The sequence below is a fragment of the Xyrauchen texanus genome, chromosome 15 (assembly GCF_025860055.1).
Source record: "Xyrauchen texanus isolate HMW12.3.18 chromosome 15, RBS_HiC_50CHRs, whole genome shotgun sequence".
In the NCBI taxonomy this organism is placed as follows: Eukaryota; Metazoa; Chordata; class Actinopteri; order Cypriniformes; family Catostomidae; genus Xyrauchen; species Xyrauchen texanus.
Genome location: NC_068290.1, coordinates 23,842,023 through 23,861,026, shown reverse-complemented (window position 1 = coordinate 23,861,026; position 19,004 = coordinate 23,842,023). Strand labels below are relative to the sequence as shown.

The 19,004-nt window shown below is 37.4% G+C and overlaps 1 protein-coding gene across 1 annotated transcript in view; it reads right to left on the bottom strand.

Moving 5' to 3' along the window:
• si:dkey-246i14.3 (ephrin A4) overlaps positions 1-18,657 on the bottom strand; it is a 76,015-nt gene extending 57,358 nt beyond the window's left edge. Inside the window, exon 1 of the mRNA XM_052144516.1 lies at positions 18,073-18,657. Coding sequence (XP_052000476.1) covers positions 18,073-18,191 — 119 coding nt within the window. The 5' untranslated portion in view covers positions 18,192-18,657. The remainder of the gene's footprint in view (positions 1-18,072) is intronic.
• Positions 18,658-19,004: the final 347 nt, after the last annotated feature.

The following is a 19,004-nucleotide window of genomic DNA, read 5'->3' as shown; positions in this document are numbered from 1 at the left end:
ATCCTCATGACATTTCAAACCCATGTGACTTTCTTTCCTCTGTGAAACAAAAGTTGATGTTACTGTAGGCAGAATGTAAAGGCACATTTACCTACAATCTTACAATTGCAGATTCTGTGTGGAGTTCAATTTTGGTGAACTTTGACAGGCAAATTCACCATGTTGACCAATAGGAAGTTGCTTGCTTTGGCAGTGACCTCTGCGTGGGTGGTGCTTCGTACACAGCTACACTGAATATTCACAATAGACAAAGATATCCTTATAGTGGAGAGTTTCTTTATATATTCACTCACCCAGAGGATAAAGTGCAGTGAAATTAGTTTTTGCTGGTTTGACACTCACTCAACATCCGCCCATGACTTTGTCCATAGATTGTCATCATGCAAACGTTAATGTGACCGCGCCTTGAGCCTTACTTACCATTCACTTTCATTTTATGGAAAAAGTATGCAATGAAAGTGAATGATGACTGAAAGTTGGTCACTCAACATTTTATGTTCCATTCACTCCCATTCAAACGCATCCGAATGCTGCAGAGTGGAAACACAAGCTCATGCAATGAAATTTCATACTACTCTGCGTACCAAAGTTCAAGCTTGGTAAAGTCTGAACCGTGAATTCGTACGTCAAGAGGATGCGCTACCAATAGGAGACTGAAACTTCACATGCTGACCTCGATCAATTCCGATGATACTTATTTGTGATGCTTATCAGTGAGATTTATTGTTGCCGGAAATTGATAACAAAACGTGTTGATATATGTGATTATTTGCTAATAATATGATTATCAAAATATAATTAATTCAATAAAAAAATTTTTTTTTAATTTGTTGGATTTTCTCCCCTTTTTCTCCCAATTTGGAATGCCCAATTCCCGTTGTGCTTTTTAAGTCCTCGTGGTCGCGTAGTGATTCACCTCAATCCGGGTGGCGGAGGACGAATCCTAGCTGCCTTTGCATCTGAGACCATCACATATTATCACGTGGCTTATTGAGCACGTTGCCACGGAGACATAACACGTGTGGAGGCTTCACGCCATCCACACTCAACTCCCCACACACCCCACTGAGAACGAACCACATTATAGCGATCTCGATGAGGTTACCCCATGTGACTCTACCCTCCCTAGCAACCGGACCAATTTGGTTGCTTAGGAGAACTGGCTGGAGAACTCCAGGTGTGGTAGCAGCGTCTTTACCAATGAGCTACCCAGGCCCCCCATTCAATTTCACTTTTAACTAATTGCCATCCAAAAAATTATGTAATAAGGACAATTCAGAAGAGTTTGCAAAAGTACACAGAATTTAAGACAATGGTATTACACTTTAGATGTTTATTAAACCTATGATATAAAAAACAAATATCAATTAGCCAACATTATCATTTCAAAAGCCATATAATTATGGACACAGCCAATGTGATGCTGAATTATTAAGTATGCTTACACTAATGCATTTGGCAGACATTTTTATCCAAATTGACTTCCAGTGCATTAAAGGTTTATATTTTATTATTGTGTGTTCCCTAGGAATCAAATCAATGGCCCAGGTGTTATAAGTGCCATGCGTGAACAGTTGAGCTACAGGAACAGCATGTTGCTAAATTATGAAAAGTGATCATGATAAATTACAGACAAATGTAACTCTCCTAAAAGTGAAAAGATTCTAGATGAATACATTTCAGTTACATTAGAGGGTCTCTAACTGGGACAGTATCAGTTGGAACCAGCTGGTTGCAGTGAAACACCATTAGCTGTCTGTAAACTGGAGGATGTACTTCCAAGTACAAAACCTTTTCAAACGGTCTACACAATACTGAACAACAAAAGAGCCATGGGGGAGGAAGGGCCAGGGTGGGTTCAAGGAGGACACATGTTGTGTAGCCATGGCTTCTCCTATGCCCCATGCAAAGAGCAAATTATGCCCTTAATTTAGGATTACAGACAAGCAACAACTGCAAGAACAATGAGCAAGTCCAGTGCAGTCTTTTCAGATATCATTGCAAAAGCCATTAGGAGTAGTGTAGTGGTTATGGCATATAATGACACATTTAGATGTGGGTGATGCAGGTTCAAGTCTGTCCTGTGACGTGTCCTGATCCAATTCCCTCTCCCAGTAATTTCCTTTCACTCTTGACTCTATTCTGTTTAATAAACAGAGGATAAAAAATAAAATAAAAAATGTTTGCCACCATTATTTCTGCTTTTATTTCTTTTCATAGATAAATTGGATTTATCACCACTCCTCTCAGGATGGCATGGATAATGTATTTCTGTATGGTGTCTATATTATAGTTTAATTTCAGATAAAAAAAAAAACAATCAAACATGCATTTGCTCCCACCGTCTCCACAATAATTATGGCAAAGCTATCATCCATGTGAGAAATGATATATATATTTCTCATAATGCAGGAAATGTGTTCTAGACAAGTAACATCCCAGCCTGCTCTGCAAATATGATCCAGTCCTCATCAGCACGGGTTGTTTTGATTCAGTTCAGCTTTTAGACAAATTTGTATAATAACCAGAGAAATAACCAGAGATTAGCTGCCAGTTTGGGGAACTGCAATGGTTATCAATACAACAGCCAGTGTTTCCCATTAATTGACTAGACTCTGGCAGCCCGCCACAGTCAAATTTGCCCCGCCACATTCTCATAATGAACCGAAAAAATTTACACTTCTCATCTAAAATATTTTTACACCTCAGTCTTATAAAATAAAAGGTTGTGTTTTGCGTCTCGCGCACCAGTCAGTTCAGTCAGCTCCTCACAAACTGCTGTAAATTCACGCTCTCACACGCACTCGCAATATATGCGCTGCAGTACTCCTGGATCCGTCTAACGTTATTTGGTTGAGGACGACGACAAATCTTTGAGGCAACTAACATTAAATGTATCCACTGCATTTATACACTACTCCACACAAAATGTATCATCAGTGTACAAGAGCAAACAGATAATATTACTGCCGAAGTTAGAATCATGATGATTAACGTTAGCGTTACAAGGTTATTTGGCATAATGTTACACTACTTATGGCTTCACTAGCTAGCTAGCATTAGCAGTCTGATACATTACATTAACATTATCAAAGATACAAAATACATTTTACACACACACACACTTTATTACCACAACTACCCCAAAAAATGTAAAATCAAACAATAACATTTCCATCACATAGCACACACTCACACATACACTCTAACTGCATTCAAACAACAAAACTCACATATGTCCAGAAATAAAACACTACTAATATTAACAACTACAACAACATATAAATACATACCTCTTCACAGAACCCCCCCCCCCCAAACAAAACCCCACATACATACATACATTCACACACAAATAATACACATTCCACCAACTACATAAAATCTGCAATTTGGTAAATTTTATGATACACATTATTCCACAAATGTCCTCCCTTTAGGGTAATCATGATGAGGGTGTTTCTCTCCACTACTGCACAGTGACAGTGATAGTAATACCTGCTGACATCTCTTCCTCCCCATCTCCCTCTCTCACTTTCCTTCTCTCACCTCACCCCTTCTTCCCCAGAGGGGTTCTCTTGACGATTCAGGAGCTGAAAACTGTTGATTCTTTTCCTGCCATGCCTTCATAATGAGTTTCCCTTCTTTTTACCCATTCAGCATGGGCATAATATATTTTACTTCTCAGCAGAGAGAGGGAAGGAAGGAAGGAAGGAAGGAAGAAACAAGGGAGGGAGAGGTGGACTTTCAGGATGCTCTGCATCCCTGTGGAGCTTGGGAATATATACTAGCTAAAACAATTATATCTTGATAATTTTCTGCCTTGTCTTGATATTTATTGTAATATCTTAATTTTTATGCATTTCTTCTAAAATGGCTTACAAATTAGATTTGTTTTCTCTTCAATAAGAGATATTAGCATTTAGTATAATGTATTACAAGTAAAATATAGTAAAAAAATAACCAGGACATGTTTTCCGCAGTGTTTTTCACTAAATGGACACAATGATGAATGTAATAATTATAATTACTGTATATGCATCAAAGCAAAGATAGTAATAAACAACAATAGGTTATCTCATTACAACATTTTAACACAAGGACAACCCCAGGCAGGGACTTCAGTGAACATATATTATTTCAATGATTATGCAAACAGATCATTGAATCATTAAGTTATAAATTGATTATACACCTTGCCGATCCCGTTATATCTCTTAGCGGTTTTACGCCCTCTTGAACTCTTTTCAAAGTTCTTTTAAATTTTCCCTTATGTTACTTGTCAACCATCGGTCTTGCGCATTATTTAGTTTTAAGGCCAAATAAACTGTTCTTCCGGAGTAGTTCTTCTTCGTTCAGGGGTCAAAAGAAATTTGAAACTTGTTTACATTCTAAAATTAATGGAGCTATTGAGCTAATACACTATACGTGGCCATAATATGTGCTTATTATATATGTGCTTATTAGTACAGATACGCAAACGATTGTACAGTTGGGTTTTTTTTCACAAGCAACTCTGCACGCCAGGGTGTTCAAGTTTACTGCTCCTGACTAAACAACTTAAAAAGGAATTAGCTTTTGGCCTCAAAGTAGGTAGAGCATATAAAACCTACTGGTCACACCTACTGATGAAGTGGACCAATGGCAGTAAGAAGGCATTTAGCAACTGGTAAGAAGTTTTCATAAAAGTTCGCCCCAGCAAGCAGTTAAGAACCACTGAAACAAACACAAAAACACTTTTTTTGGCCAGATTTGTTTTCCAAATGAAAATCACACCTGTTTGTTCTTAATTAAGTATTTAGTAAATCTGGGCCTTTAGCTGGAGTTTTCCACCCGTTTTGGCTGCATTCACAAACAACCGTACTTCTGCAGTGCGAAGGCCACTGGCACAATCACACCATACGTGGGCTAAGACTCCATCAGAAGGACATAGGCCCATGGCCTCCGCTGAGAGAGTGAGCAGTCATCATACACTACATTTCTCTCAGGTGTGCAGGGATTTGGCACTGGGCTCTTCCCTCACCGCTACTGAAATCCTGTTTAGTTACTTTTTCTACGTTTATTAAAATGCTTAAATTCATTGGGTCATCTAGTCTGATCTGCAAATCACCATACAAGAGAAATTGCTAAATGAGTCTGACATAGTCTACATAACATTCACTTCATTATTTACAATGTCAATGTCTTGATTTATATTGCCAATAAAATCAATGCAAATATATTTTAAATATTCAATATATATTTTAAGCCCTAGCACTGAGTACAAACAAGGAAAGAACGATGTATTACAAAATGACACATGAGCCGACCCAGTTCCCATAAATTGCATTTTATGAATATTTAGGTTTTATAGAGGAATAAAAAAAATTAAACACCTTTTAAAGTTGAAAGATATAGAATGGCAAAAATCAGTCACTTTTGGTAAGAATACAGAAATGGTTTGATAGGAAGATAAGAAACTGAACCACAAATCAACACAGGATGATACACAAACACACCCATATAATGCAACTCTTCAGTCAACCACTAATGTAATGTGTGTGCTCACACATACGGATACTGAAAAACACCAAGTGCACATACGGAACATTATAAACTACATGCATGCAAAGGTGTGTCCCATAAATTCCAAGCAACCCCACAATAACCATAAAAAGCTGGTGCTGGCCCATTTGGTTTGTTCATTACAGAAAAAGAATTATACAGAGATCTGCTGCTCAAATCACTTTAGGAAATTAATTGTAGTTTATTTTTGTACAGTATAACCAACACTACATTGTCTTATTACTGACTTCGGACCACAATTGACAGAGTACATTGTAATACTAGTATATAACTACTGTGATGGAACAGCAGCAGCTAATAAAACAGTTAATTTATTTGGTCTTTGGTAATGTGTAACTAGGTAATATGACTAATATGAAATAGGACTGGTGGTTGGTATATGATTAACTTTTTCCACTTCTTAGGATTGATGTTAACAGGCTTTTTCACAGGAGCTTATAAACAAGTATCAACCTTTTCAGTTTTCACTTTAAACTACAATGACAAGAAAATGTTTAAATGTTAATAAACTAAATCTATTTTTTAAATTACAAAAAAGAAAAATTATTATTACCCAATAAGAAAAAAATATACACTCATTATCAGGAACACTATGGTCCTAATAAAGTGCCTGACGTGGTCATCTGCTGTTGAAGCCCATCTGCCTCAAGTTCCGACGTGTATTGATTTCCGAGATGCTATTCTGCTCACTTCAATTGTACAGAGTGGTTATCAGAGTTACCGTAGTCTTTGTTAGCTCAAACAAGTCTGGCCATTCTCGATGACCTCTCTCATCAACAAGGCGTTTCCGTCCGCAGAACTGCCGCTCACTGGATGTTTTTTGTTTCTGCGTAATCTCTAGAGACCGTTGTGTGTATTGTCTCTTGTATGGAATTGATTTGTGTAAAAATGACAGCAGAGTTGCAATTTGTAAGTTTTGCATTGCTTGAATTTCACAAGGTGGAACTACAGTTACAACTTTTAACAACTAATTTGATTACTCACCTTAAAACTCCACACAGCAAGGAATATTTACATTTATGCATTTGGTAGATGCTTTTATCCAAAGTGACTTACAGTGCACTTATTACAGGGACAATCCCCCCGGAGCAACCTGGATTAAGTGTCTTGCTCAAGGACACAATGGTGGTGGCTGTGGGGATCGAACCAGCGACCTTCTGATTAACAGTTATGTGCTTTAGTCCACTACGCCACCACCACTCCAATATGACAAGATTAAGTTCATCTTCAGAATTCCGTTAATGAGAGATAAAAACGTTAAAATAGAATGTTAATATGAGTTGATGTGCTTTGTGTTTCAGTGTTTTGTTTATAACTGAAACTAGTTACACTGAAACATTAAAGAAATGTAGAGACAAAGTTAGTAGCCTATTTACATTTATTTTGAAGTCTAGCCTAATTATCAGTGCTTTGGAAAAAGAAATAGAACCATCAAGCTATCGGTATCTGTATTGGACCTAAATAATTACATCGTATCGGCGCATACCTATTAGTAGTATTTCTTTTCTTTCAGAAAACAGAAAAAGTATTACTAAAATATTGCATGGGAAAAGCACAAGAAAAGGGGAATGAGTAATTAATGGTTCTCATATAGGAGAGAAGGGAAAAAAGAGTGGGAGAAAGTCTTGGAATTCCGCAGATATCACAGGAGAGCACAAGCAGGCACAGGTCTATATAAGGTCCAGCTTAAACAGTGTATCACACCAAGGCACTCCTGTCTCTCAGATAATACACATCCATTAGCTGCAAAGGACACAGAACAAGATCAAAGTCTCAACAAAGAGAGAGGGCATCCTTTAAATCCTTCCACATGAATGTTATTTGTGAGTGTGCCAGTATATTTGTGTGTGCACATTTCTTTAGAGAAAGTTGCTTTTTTCCTTTAAAATGAATTCTGCATGTGTAATATTGAAAGCCGAAACAAAGAGATTTCCGGTCCACATTTGATGCAATTTCTCCCAGCCTGTCTAATAAGATTTCTCAAACACAGTAAAACCCCCATATCCCTCAATATCACTCATTTAAGTGTTACCACTTAGTACTGAGTTGGAGGTCTTTTCAAGAGGGCACCCTCTGTTTAGACTTAGTGAATAAAAAAGAAAAGAAAAAAAAAAAAGAAAAAACTGGTTTCAACTATATGCTTGACCATGGCCACATCTAGTGTGCACACATCCTCTGCATTCCTAATTAAATACTAACCAGTGTAAACAAACCCCCTACAATACAGCAACAAAAAAAATGTATAGTGAGAATATACATGCAATTACCACATGGTGTGTCTTTACACATCTATTGCTTTAGGTAGGTGATCTAATCAGTTGGGCAGCTTAATATATAATAAACTTTGTAAAAAAAAAATAATAAGCTATAAAAAAAAAAAAAAAGCAAGGATGTTGCATCTGTCTAAAGTTTGTTTTGTCAGTTGGCACAAGTTTTTTAATACCAATTATATAGTAACAATTGTTCTTCTGTATGTACTGTACAGGAATACTGTTGCTTTTGAATTATTTTGTTTGTATATTGTTTTTGTATTACATTTTGTGTTGAATGTGAGGGGGTTTGGAATTATATAAGCGTTTGCTTCATCCACCTCCTTTTCAAACCATGCACTTGTATAATTTGTTTGTTAGGTAGCCTGTTATGTTGATTTGTGAGAAAACTAGAATGCAGGTTTGAAATAAACATCATCATCAAGTTAAGAGGCCACATAATTACTGACCTTTATTTAAAAATATTAACCTTTCTGTAGATGCCTGTCAAAGGCATGAACACATTGCCCACAAATAGAAACACATACCTTTAAAACATCCATTTTATCTCTCAACAGAAACACATTCAGGACGCTGTCTGGCATGGAGACTGGCAATATACGTCTCTAATGATGCAACACGCACACAAAACCAGGCATGCAAAGGATAGGAAACTGGTGAGTGATAGTGATGTGGTCATGCTGAGAGAAGTGCTATTGGCCAATGTGTAGGTGTGAGATAATGGAGTGTACTTGCTGATAACATCTGTATGGTGGATATTAGACAAATATCCAGGCAAGGCAGCAACTATGGAAACTCTCTTTTCACTGTGTGCAGCAGGACAGCTGGGTAGCCGGTCCAGTGCAATCACACAGACAAATCTGAAACTCATAATCACTAAATTACAATATTAAACAGGTGACAGAATATGATTTTCTCCAGGGTACACTGAAAGGTTACCCCTGCAGGTTTGACCAAATTACACTGCTCAGGACCTGTTTTATAAGATTATATCCATTTCATGTTCAGTCCAACAGCTCTGCCTATCAACAATGATTTCTTCAAAGTAGTTGATTGGACCTCAGCGAACTAGCAACAGACCATGGGACGTGTCTACATAGAGACCAGACAGAGTCTGCCAGAAGGATCTCTTCATGCCCAGTGGGCCAGGTGGCCTTTACAGTTCAGACTGATAGGAGAGCTACTGAGGGGAAATGAACATCTCCAGAAATGTGGACAATTTTGAGAAACTCAACACTGCAATTTTTAAATTACATATTTTGATTTAAAATTATTTGTATCTCCGCTTAAGATGCAAAGTCAACTAACCATTTGTAGGTTGATTTCCAGCCTAATCCCATGAAAATTATGTGACTGTGGTAACATTTTCGCAAGATGACACTTATCGTTACAGTTCTGAGGTAAAATGTCTACTTTGTGCCTAAAAGGGAGTTAAATGTTCTCCAAAACAGATAAAGTTAAGGTTTAAATCATCAAAACCTACCTAACCTAAAACTAAACCTAACCGCTAATGTCAGAAAACACTTTGGGCTCACGTGTCCATTTGCATGGTCCTCAGGACTCGTACCCTGGTACTTGGCTTCGTAAATGCAATCGATGAGCTCAGCTAATTTAATTGCACTTGAACAAGTTTATGCGGTTGGTTGAGTAATGCAAATATTAAAGTGTCATCATCTTACAAGGCATTTTGTGAGAAACCGGTCAAAGTTAGTGTTTATGAACTGATATTCTATCGTTTACATTAAAAGTTAAAAGTATTTGTTGTTGTAGCACCTCTACTGTTAATTTCACCAGGAAAGTGGTGCATTATGTACAACGAGTCATGTAAATGGTTTTAAAAACTTTAGCTATGATAACGTGATTGTATATGTCCACATTAATCTGGATAAATCTGAAAATAGTTTTTCCAATTTCAAAACACTCCGTCCACACCGGCATTTTCAAACTTTTCCCCAAAGTCTGAAAACGCCTTCCAGCGCATGCAAATAAAAAAATGTTAAAAGCGTGGCTCGGTGTCATTTCCATGTACGATCTGAAAAGCAATTGTCCTTGTGTTCCCCCGCTGGACAGCAATTCCAAATAAACTTCCAAATATATTGTATAAAGTTATCTTTAACAACACTATCAAAGTGGATAGCAAGCACAACAATGCTGTTACAACATGTTACCACCATCTTGATTGTTTTGGGTTGAATGGATCACCTGACTGCATCACATGCCAACAAATACATAACAGTTTTCAAATATCTCTGTTTTATTTGTCCACACTACATCGCAAGGATGGCATTTTTTTATTCGAAAAGTTTGAGCTGGAAAAAAAAAAAAAAAAAACACCTTCTCAGTGTGACAAAAGGTCAAAATGTAGTGAAATGAATGCGCTTTTAAATTAAAATGTATTAGTGTGGAGTTGGCCTAGGTTAGATACTATATTTCTAAATGTAATTGATGTTTTGGTAAAAGTGTGTGTTTCTTGGAACATATTTGAGAATTACATAGCAGGAAAATAATTTGATAAGGGAATATCAAAAGTGTGGGGTGTGGAATATTTCGCAACATTTTCTTTTTGATTTATGAGCCATTTCCTGGGTTATCTACATTATCTGTAAATGTCTGTTCATGGCAATGCACTGTGGATTACTGAAGGTTATGGGCATATGCTGGGAAGGTCAGGTGGAAACAAACAAAGTAAAAATAGTTCCATTCATATGGATAATTATACAATCCAGTATGATGCATTAAACCATACAGCCGACCACAAAATAACCAGCATGCTAGAGAAAAAGCAACAGAATTGTTTTAACCCTTAAAACACAGCATAGAGTGTGATTATTTCGGAGTAGGTTTGTTGATTACAGTTCACAGGTTCTTGTGGTTAATTATTTACAGAGGTAGTAGGGAGATTATTCGAGCAGTCCTTGCAAAGTGCGAGACATGCTTAGAAAGCCAATCACGGCAGCCCTGATTGAGCAAAATTACAGTTGATCTTCAAGCGTTAATTGAAATTTGCATGCGTATGTGCCTCCTTACCCATGCCATTTATGAGTTCTGAGTGCTACCCATCTCTGTTCAAAGAAGAATAAAGCACTACATTGTATTTTGGGTGTGTGCATGGGGAGTGTGTGTGGCACACAATTGAGTGTATTATGCGTAAACACAATTGAAATTACTAATTTCCTTGGGTATTCATTTACAGTTCATTTTGAAATAAGAAATTAAAAAATAATCCGTTTTTTGAGGCCACATCTCAAATATATAACCATTATAGGCAAAACAGAGGTGTTGAGAAAGAGGCTCTTGGTCTTTCCAGAGTATTAGCAATGTGCCCAAACTTGTAAAATGACTCAGAAAGAGAGATGAACACACACATACAGTACACACTGATATAAAAGTAAGCTGGCTCAGCACAATGTATAGCTAGATGTTTAAAATCACTGATATGTTTAACAAAAATCTTTGCCTTTCAAACATACGCTATTGTGTTTTTGAGTCAAGTTTGATTGACCTACTGTATGCCCAATTGCCCATAGCTATTGCATAAGGTTTGAAACTTGTTGGTTAAGAGTGTCAGAAAACATGAGGAAATAAAATGGATAGCTAAGAAAGCAAGCATGACAGAGAAGCTTTATCCACCTGGCAGACCATCTAAAACGTCAATTGATAAATGAAAAGTAACATGTTCGTCATAGCTCAGTTACATCTGAAAGGGCACAAGTGAAGTTTGGAGGAAGGAAAGAGAGATATGAGAAAAATTATTAAATATCACAATCAATGTGTGTACAATCTGTTGATTGTTTGAAGGTTTGCTGAACAGAACCCTGAGGAGGAGTTGGATTTTAGTCTGCTGCAGATGTCTTTACTTGCACACGCCATACTTGCACACGCCAAACTAAATCGGTGTTAATAAGCCACATCACAGCACAACAAGACTAAACATGACTATCCTAAATGGAGTCAAAATGTTGTGTTAGTATGCAAAAATCTAAGAGCTAAGGGGAAATTAATATCTCTATCACAGTAATAATAAACAAAACAAAAAATACAAAAATCGTGAAACCTTAAAAATCATGTCTATGTCTTTGAAGAAAAAGAATGAGAGATGAAATAAACTTTCATGCATTTTAAGGTTAAGTGTGTAATTTTACCACTAATGGCACCAAATGAAAACAGTCCGATATAGCAATAGTCGGGCAAACTGCCCCGCCCCAAACTTATGCCATTGGTTGAGCCAATGTTGCTGTGCCAGGTTGGTAGAGACACTCAAATAGATATATCAATGCTTCGAGTCACAATTATTACACTTTTGGGCGAACTCAAATTAAGAATGGCTTAGTTGTCTCTGCACATTAAAATGCAAGATTAGGATCATAGTTTGACATTTCAAAGACTATTCCTGTATTGTATACATGCGTCATGCATTTGAGGGTCCATTTTATTTGCATCTTTCAAAAATCAATCTTTACAGGTAATAAGCCTGTAATAGAATTTAACTGTGAATTGCAAGATAGGCAGACATTCTTGAGCTGGTCAAGGGGTAGTATCACAAGATATAACACACAGTGACATATAAGCGTAACCTTTATAGAGGAGCCTATTAGAAAGTATTGTAAAGAAAGACAAGTATGTTCTCTATATATGTAATGAATTTCTTCCTACTTTTTGTTAATTGCAACTCCAGCAGATGTAGAGAGAAGCTCCACTGTTCCCATCATCCCAAGGTGATTGCACTTGGTAAGGCTATTCAAATTATTTAATCAATTGATACTATGGCTGAGATTATCATCTGATGGTGGGCCTGTACAACACCAGTTTTAAGCTCTTAGGCATAGGCTGAACATAGCCTGTAACAATACTAAAAAGCTGCTGTGACGGTGTTGGTTACAGGAGATTCTGTTCTCCAAGCAAAAACATGGATGCTAACTATGGAGGGCAGAGTCATCATCCAGCCGCAGGAGCTAACAGATTTTTCATCAGCATTAGCTGTCCTGTTTGGCTGCTATTATGTATTCAATGTGCAGTACCAGGAAGAGGCGGCCAGTACACTGGAGTTTATTCAGAGTTTCGTACATCATTATATAATTCAAAAGCAGAATAACCCCAATTGTTATATGACAGTGTGACAACAAATTGACCAGAATTTAAATTCCTAATTTGGGTTAGGGTTAGAGTCAATCCACTTTGATATATATTTTATTGATCAAATATAATATAAATCCTGTGTAAGCACATTGAGAGCAATGAAAAAAGCTGTGGTCAAATTCCTTGTATGTGTTCAAATACTTGGCCTTTAAAGTTGATTCTGATTCTCATTTTGATATTAACCATCAATGTAGTAGATGAGGGATGTGAAGTGTATTGGTGGGAAAATGGACAGTGATTTCATTGTAATGCCAACCTGTCTAGGCTGAAAAAGGGCAGCTCAGTGGTAAGCATTGGTGCCTCGAAGAAAGAACATCCTGCTTATGCATGTGCTGGCCAGCTAGGGCCTTTCTTTGAGTTTCCTCCCATTGCTATACTTTTTCCCACATGTATGTTAAGTTAATTAGTGAGTCTATAAATCTTTTTATATATATTTTTAAAATTTATTTTTTTTTTTTTCAAATGAGGGTTGCAGCAAAAGGTAACCCAAAATATATTGTTGTAGTAATGGATGGAGCTTCAGTGATTTGAATGTCATGGATCATCAACTAATTATGTCCTTTACCTGTAGGTATTCAGTGCATATTGCTTTTATTGGCCCCAAAGTGCATACATTACGGAGTTCTGACAGTTGGAGTTGGTTTGAGAAATAATGTATTTTTTCCTTGTGCTTGCAGGTTCATTCTGAGAATCAACCCTGATGGAACCAAATGCCAATCAAGTCACACATCAGCCAAAAATCTGGAAAGAGGATGCAAAGAAAAAGCATCAGTCTGAATTTCCCTGTGGCATCTCTCATCAGAGAGATTGTTGATTTTATTGGCAAAATTACTTAAGTAACAACAAACTGATGTTTTTATTGCATTTTATTATGGCTTGTTATACAAATGTGTATGTTTTAGCTATGCTACATTACAGATACCTAGGAACTTGTTTTACTACGTAAATGTTCAACAAAGACAATAAATGTATAATTATGTGAATGAGTAATTGTGATTTTTTTTTGGGGGGTTGTTGCTTCAATGACATTTTCTTACAGGTAAAAAATGTAATACAAAAAAATACAAATTAAATCTTAACTAAATAAAATTTTAATTAAATAAATTATAAATGAAAATACAGTAAATATACGGTCAATGAAAAAACCATAATCATACTGTAAATAATTTTGCAGTAACTGGTATCTAGCTGCCAGTAAGTTACTGTAAAACTTACAGCAAACATTTTACAGTGTACATAACACATTTAAAGGAACATTCTAAGTCCAGTACAAGAGAAGCTTAAAGGTGCTGGAAGCAATTTCAGCCATTCTACTTCCACAAGCTGTTGAATTAGCCACACCCTCCCTTTCCAAAAGCACTCCAAAGATACCAAATTAGCTTTAAGGCTGTGAGGAATAGACTTACATCTCTTCAATGGCACTCATGGTATAAAGCTGTAAAAAGCTCCTAGATCAAATCTGATTTTCCACAACTGTCTGGAGTTTTCTGTCTACTGGATGTTCTTGAAAATATGTTTTTTCAATGATTTGTCCATGGAATAATCCAAAAACACTTTAAACTGCAGTACAACCCATTGAAATTACTGTATTTCTATCCCTCACAGCCTCGTTGTCATTCCTGTCAAAAATCAAAGATGGTGCAGCTGTGAATAAGGTTATGAACAACATGGCATAAAAATGCATTATGCCTCAATAATTCGCTGCATCTACAACACTATGTAAATGTACAAAAAGTAATTGACAGACAAAGCGTCATTGTCAGCAGATGTGGACACATTTTTGTTGCTGTTTACAGAGTCTAGAGCTGTCACAGAGACCGGTGAGATGTCTCAAAACACTTTTTTCATTAATATCTTTCAGGGAGTAGGACAATCTTTTTTTGCGTACCAGAAAATCTCTTACAGCACCTTTAATGGCTACGTTTAGCCTACGTGCACACCAATAGTCAGATTAAGATGTTTACGTGATTTGGGCAAACCTCTTTAATCCCATTTACATGCTAATTGCCATTACTCTGATTATTTGCTGAGAAATGTTTTAAGTTTTTTTTTTTTTTTTTTAAATGAATTCATATCCATTACAAAAAACAACTAGCAAATATGTATCTTTAACTGCAGCTTTGTATAAGGAAAATGTATCAGTCAGTTAATGAGTCTTTTTGAATGATTGATTAAAAGAAACTGTTCAAAGGAGTAATTTTTTAGTTTGGAACTACACTTTGAGTGGTGGCCCCTTCCTGAAGTGCCCTTCAAGGGTGCAAAAAGGCAGTTTGGAAAACATCCTGGATTCGCTGTATGTTTTAACCACTAAAAATAATTGTTCAAAGTAATTTGTTTGTGAATCGACAACACTGGATGTTGTTGTGTTCCGCCCACGAGGACCAACTCAATAGAAAGACTTGTTTCCTTGCCATTATTTTGCTGTACAGGTGAAACTCGAAAAATTAGAATATCGTGCAAAAGTTCATTAATTTCAGTAATTCAACTTAAAAGGTGAAACTAATATATTATATAGACTCATTACAAGCCAAGTAAGATATTTCAAGCCTTTATTTGATATAATTTTGATGATTATGGCTTACAGCTTATGAAAACCCCAAATTCAGAATCTCAGAAAATTAGAATATTGTGAAAAGGTTCAGTATTGTAGGCTCAAAGTGTCACACTCTAATCAGCTAAACACCTGCAAAGGGTTCCTGAGCCTTTAAATGGTCTCAGTCTGGTTCAGTTGAATTCACAATCATGGGGAAGACTGTTGACCTGACAGTTGTGCAGAAAACCATCATTGACACCCTCCACAAGGAGGGAAAGCCTCAAAAGGTAATTGCAAAAGAAGTTGGATGTTCTCAAAGTGCTGTATCAAAGCACATTAATAGAAAGTTAAGTGGAAGGGAAAAGTGTGGAAGAAAAAGGTGCACAAGCAGCAGGGATGACCGTAGCCTGGAGAGGATTGTCAGGAAAAGGCCATTCAAATGTGTGGGGAGCTTCACAAGGAGTGGACTGAGGCTGGAGTTACTGCATCAAGAGCCACCACACACAGACGGGTCCTGGACATGGGCTTCAAATGTCAAACGTCTTACCTGGGCTAAAGAAAAAAAGAACTGGTCTGTTGCTCAGTGGTCCAAAGTCCTCTTTTCTGATGAGAGCAAATTTTGCATCTCATTTGGAAACCAAGGTCCCAGAGTCTGGAGGAAGAATGGAGAGGCACACAATCCAAGATGCTTGAAGTCCAGTGTGAAGTTTCCACAGTCTGTGTTGGTTTGGGGAGCCATGTCATCGGCTGGTGTTGGTCCACTGTGCTTTATTATGTCCAGAGTCAACGCAGCCGTCTACCGGGACATTTTAGAGCACTTCATGCTTCCTTCAGCAGACAAGCTTTATGGAGATGCTGACTTCATTTTCCAGCAGGACTTGGCACCTGCCCACACTGCCAAAAGTACCAAAACCTGCTCAATGACCATGGTATTACTGTGCTTGATTGGCCAGCAAACTCGCCTGACCTGAACCCCATAGAGAATCTATGGGGCATTGCCAAGAGAAAGATGAGAGACATGAAGCCAAACAATGCAGAAGAGCTGAAGGCCGCTATTGAAGCATCTTGGTCTTCCATAACACCTCAGCAGTGCCACAGGCTGATAGCATCCATGCCACGCCGCATTGAGGCAGTAATTAATGCAAAAGGGGCCCAAACCAAGTACTGAGTACATATGCATGATTATACTTTTCAGAGGGCCGACATTTCTGTATTTACAATCCTTTTTTTTATTGATTTCATGTAATATTCTAATTTTCTGAGATTCTGAATTTGGGGTTTTCATAAGCTGTAAGCCATAATCATCAAAATTATATCAAATAAAGGCTTGAAATATCTTACTTTGCTTGTAATGAGTCTATATAATATATTAATTTCACTTTTTAAGTTGAATTACTGAAATTAATGAACTTTTGCACGATATTCTAATTTTTCGAGTTTCACCTGTATATGGTCTTTTTTTTCAGACTGCAAAATAAAATACACATGGTTTCAAAAGTATAGCCACAAAATCTAAACATCATACATGTTAACATGATTTTAGTGTGATAAAATTAGGGATTTATCAGCATTGGATATACACAGATTTGTTTGGCAAGCAATTTTATCACACTAAAATCATGTTAGCATGTATAATGTTCACGTCTTGTGGCTATACTTTTGAAACGGTTTGCATTTTAGAGTTTCTGGACTGGCCTCATTCACTTTCATTGCAAGTGCCTTACTTAAAATAAATGAGGGATGAGTCCAAATTATCAAATTAATAGACTCAGAGAGGTGTGTTGCTGAAGCAGAAGTCCATATGGGCAGCTTGCCCTGCAGGCGGCCTTTTAAACTCTCAACAGCCAATCCAGACTCGGGTAACACATGGAGTGGCAGGTGAACATGCCATGACTCTAACAAATTAAGCCAATTAAACCATTACAGACCAAGACAGAGAGGATAGCTCTGTGACACTACAGGAAGAGAGGTGATACGCACAGATCATTAACATTGATTTATTCCTACATGCAGCACTAATTGATCAAACCTTGAGGAACTGTTCACCAGACTGTAAAGAGCAGGAGGGCAACGGATTTTACAGCATGTAGTAGTTGATTTCCATCCAAACAGATAAAAAACCTCTGACCCTTGATCCCAATTAATGAAATTAGAACAGAGACACACAATATAATTAACAGTGTTTTGTTTGTTTGTGTGTGTGTGCTGTATACCAATCGGTCTCATCGTGTACAAATGGCACATTCCAAGGTATGAGTGTATTTTAAACATTAACCCATTACAGGTTCAGTGTGTGGTAGAAACAGGCATGGGACGACACGTTCTTGTAGTTCAACCCGTTAATAATGCAGGTGTGCTTTAAGTTTCAGACAAGAAGCAACACAGATCTGGGAGCGCTTTTTGGCACATTCACATTTCAGCACTGGGCTGATCTCTTGCCGTTTCCACTAAAGTGCACAGCGCGCTGAATTACGCACAGGGAGCGCAGCCGCGGCGCACAGTGCGTAATGGGGTTAATGGGAAACAATCAACATGATGAGTACTAAGTAAATGTAACGGTGATCTTACCTTGTATTTGTTGAGTTCCAGTACACAACGTGTCTCTTTGCTGTCGTTGATAAAACGTGTATAAACAGAGCCAGAAGTCTCATCATAGTGAAAAATCCAAAGCACCGTGGCACATTCATGATGACTGAAGTCGACGAAGCCCTTGTGGGCCACTTATGAAAGCTCAGAGTTAAAAATGCAGAACAAAAACAAAATGAGCTTGGTCCGTTACGAACTCTTTAACTTTTTACTAAGAAACACAGACATGTTTTAGTCACTAAACGCAACAAGTTGTAAGATGCTGCATGTTTTAGCTTATATTAAACTTACAAAACGTATCATACATGTTGCGCTGTGAGAAAAGTTCTTAATAAAGCAAAGTTCACGCAATTTCCTTGTATTCCAGAGAAATGCAGACGTTTCCTGAGTTCAGTATTTCCTTAAGATTTGGGAAAGTATTCCACTTTATGCTGATACGCCGTCTTCAAATGTAGGCTAATTCCAACATAGGTTTATAGGGTACAAGTCTGCCAACTCTTTCAAACTTCTTATCCATGGGAATGAAAAGTGTGTTTGTAGTCAAAGGACGCTCTCAATCACGGCAGTTGATCGTTGACGGTGATTAGTAGTGACTAGCGCGCGATGCTGGGCGGCACGCAGTGCACAAGGGCGTGACGTTGAAACTTTGAACCAATAAGCGACCTTCTTGGGCGGAGCTGACATTCCGTAGTTTTAGAAGTTGCGGTGCCCAGTGCACTGACAGCAACCACACGCTCCTGAATATGGGATAAAAGTCTTTTGAGTTTCGTTTCTCTTCCGTCAACTTTTGGCTCAAGCAACCATGTAAGTTTAAGTCCATCTCACGTGTCACTTGTTGTTAACTGTGTCTGTTCCAAGCCTGTTATTTTATTGTTCTATTTTAGTTAGGGTGGCCAGAGATCCAATTTTTCCCG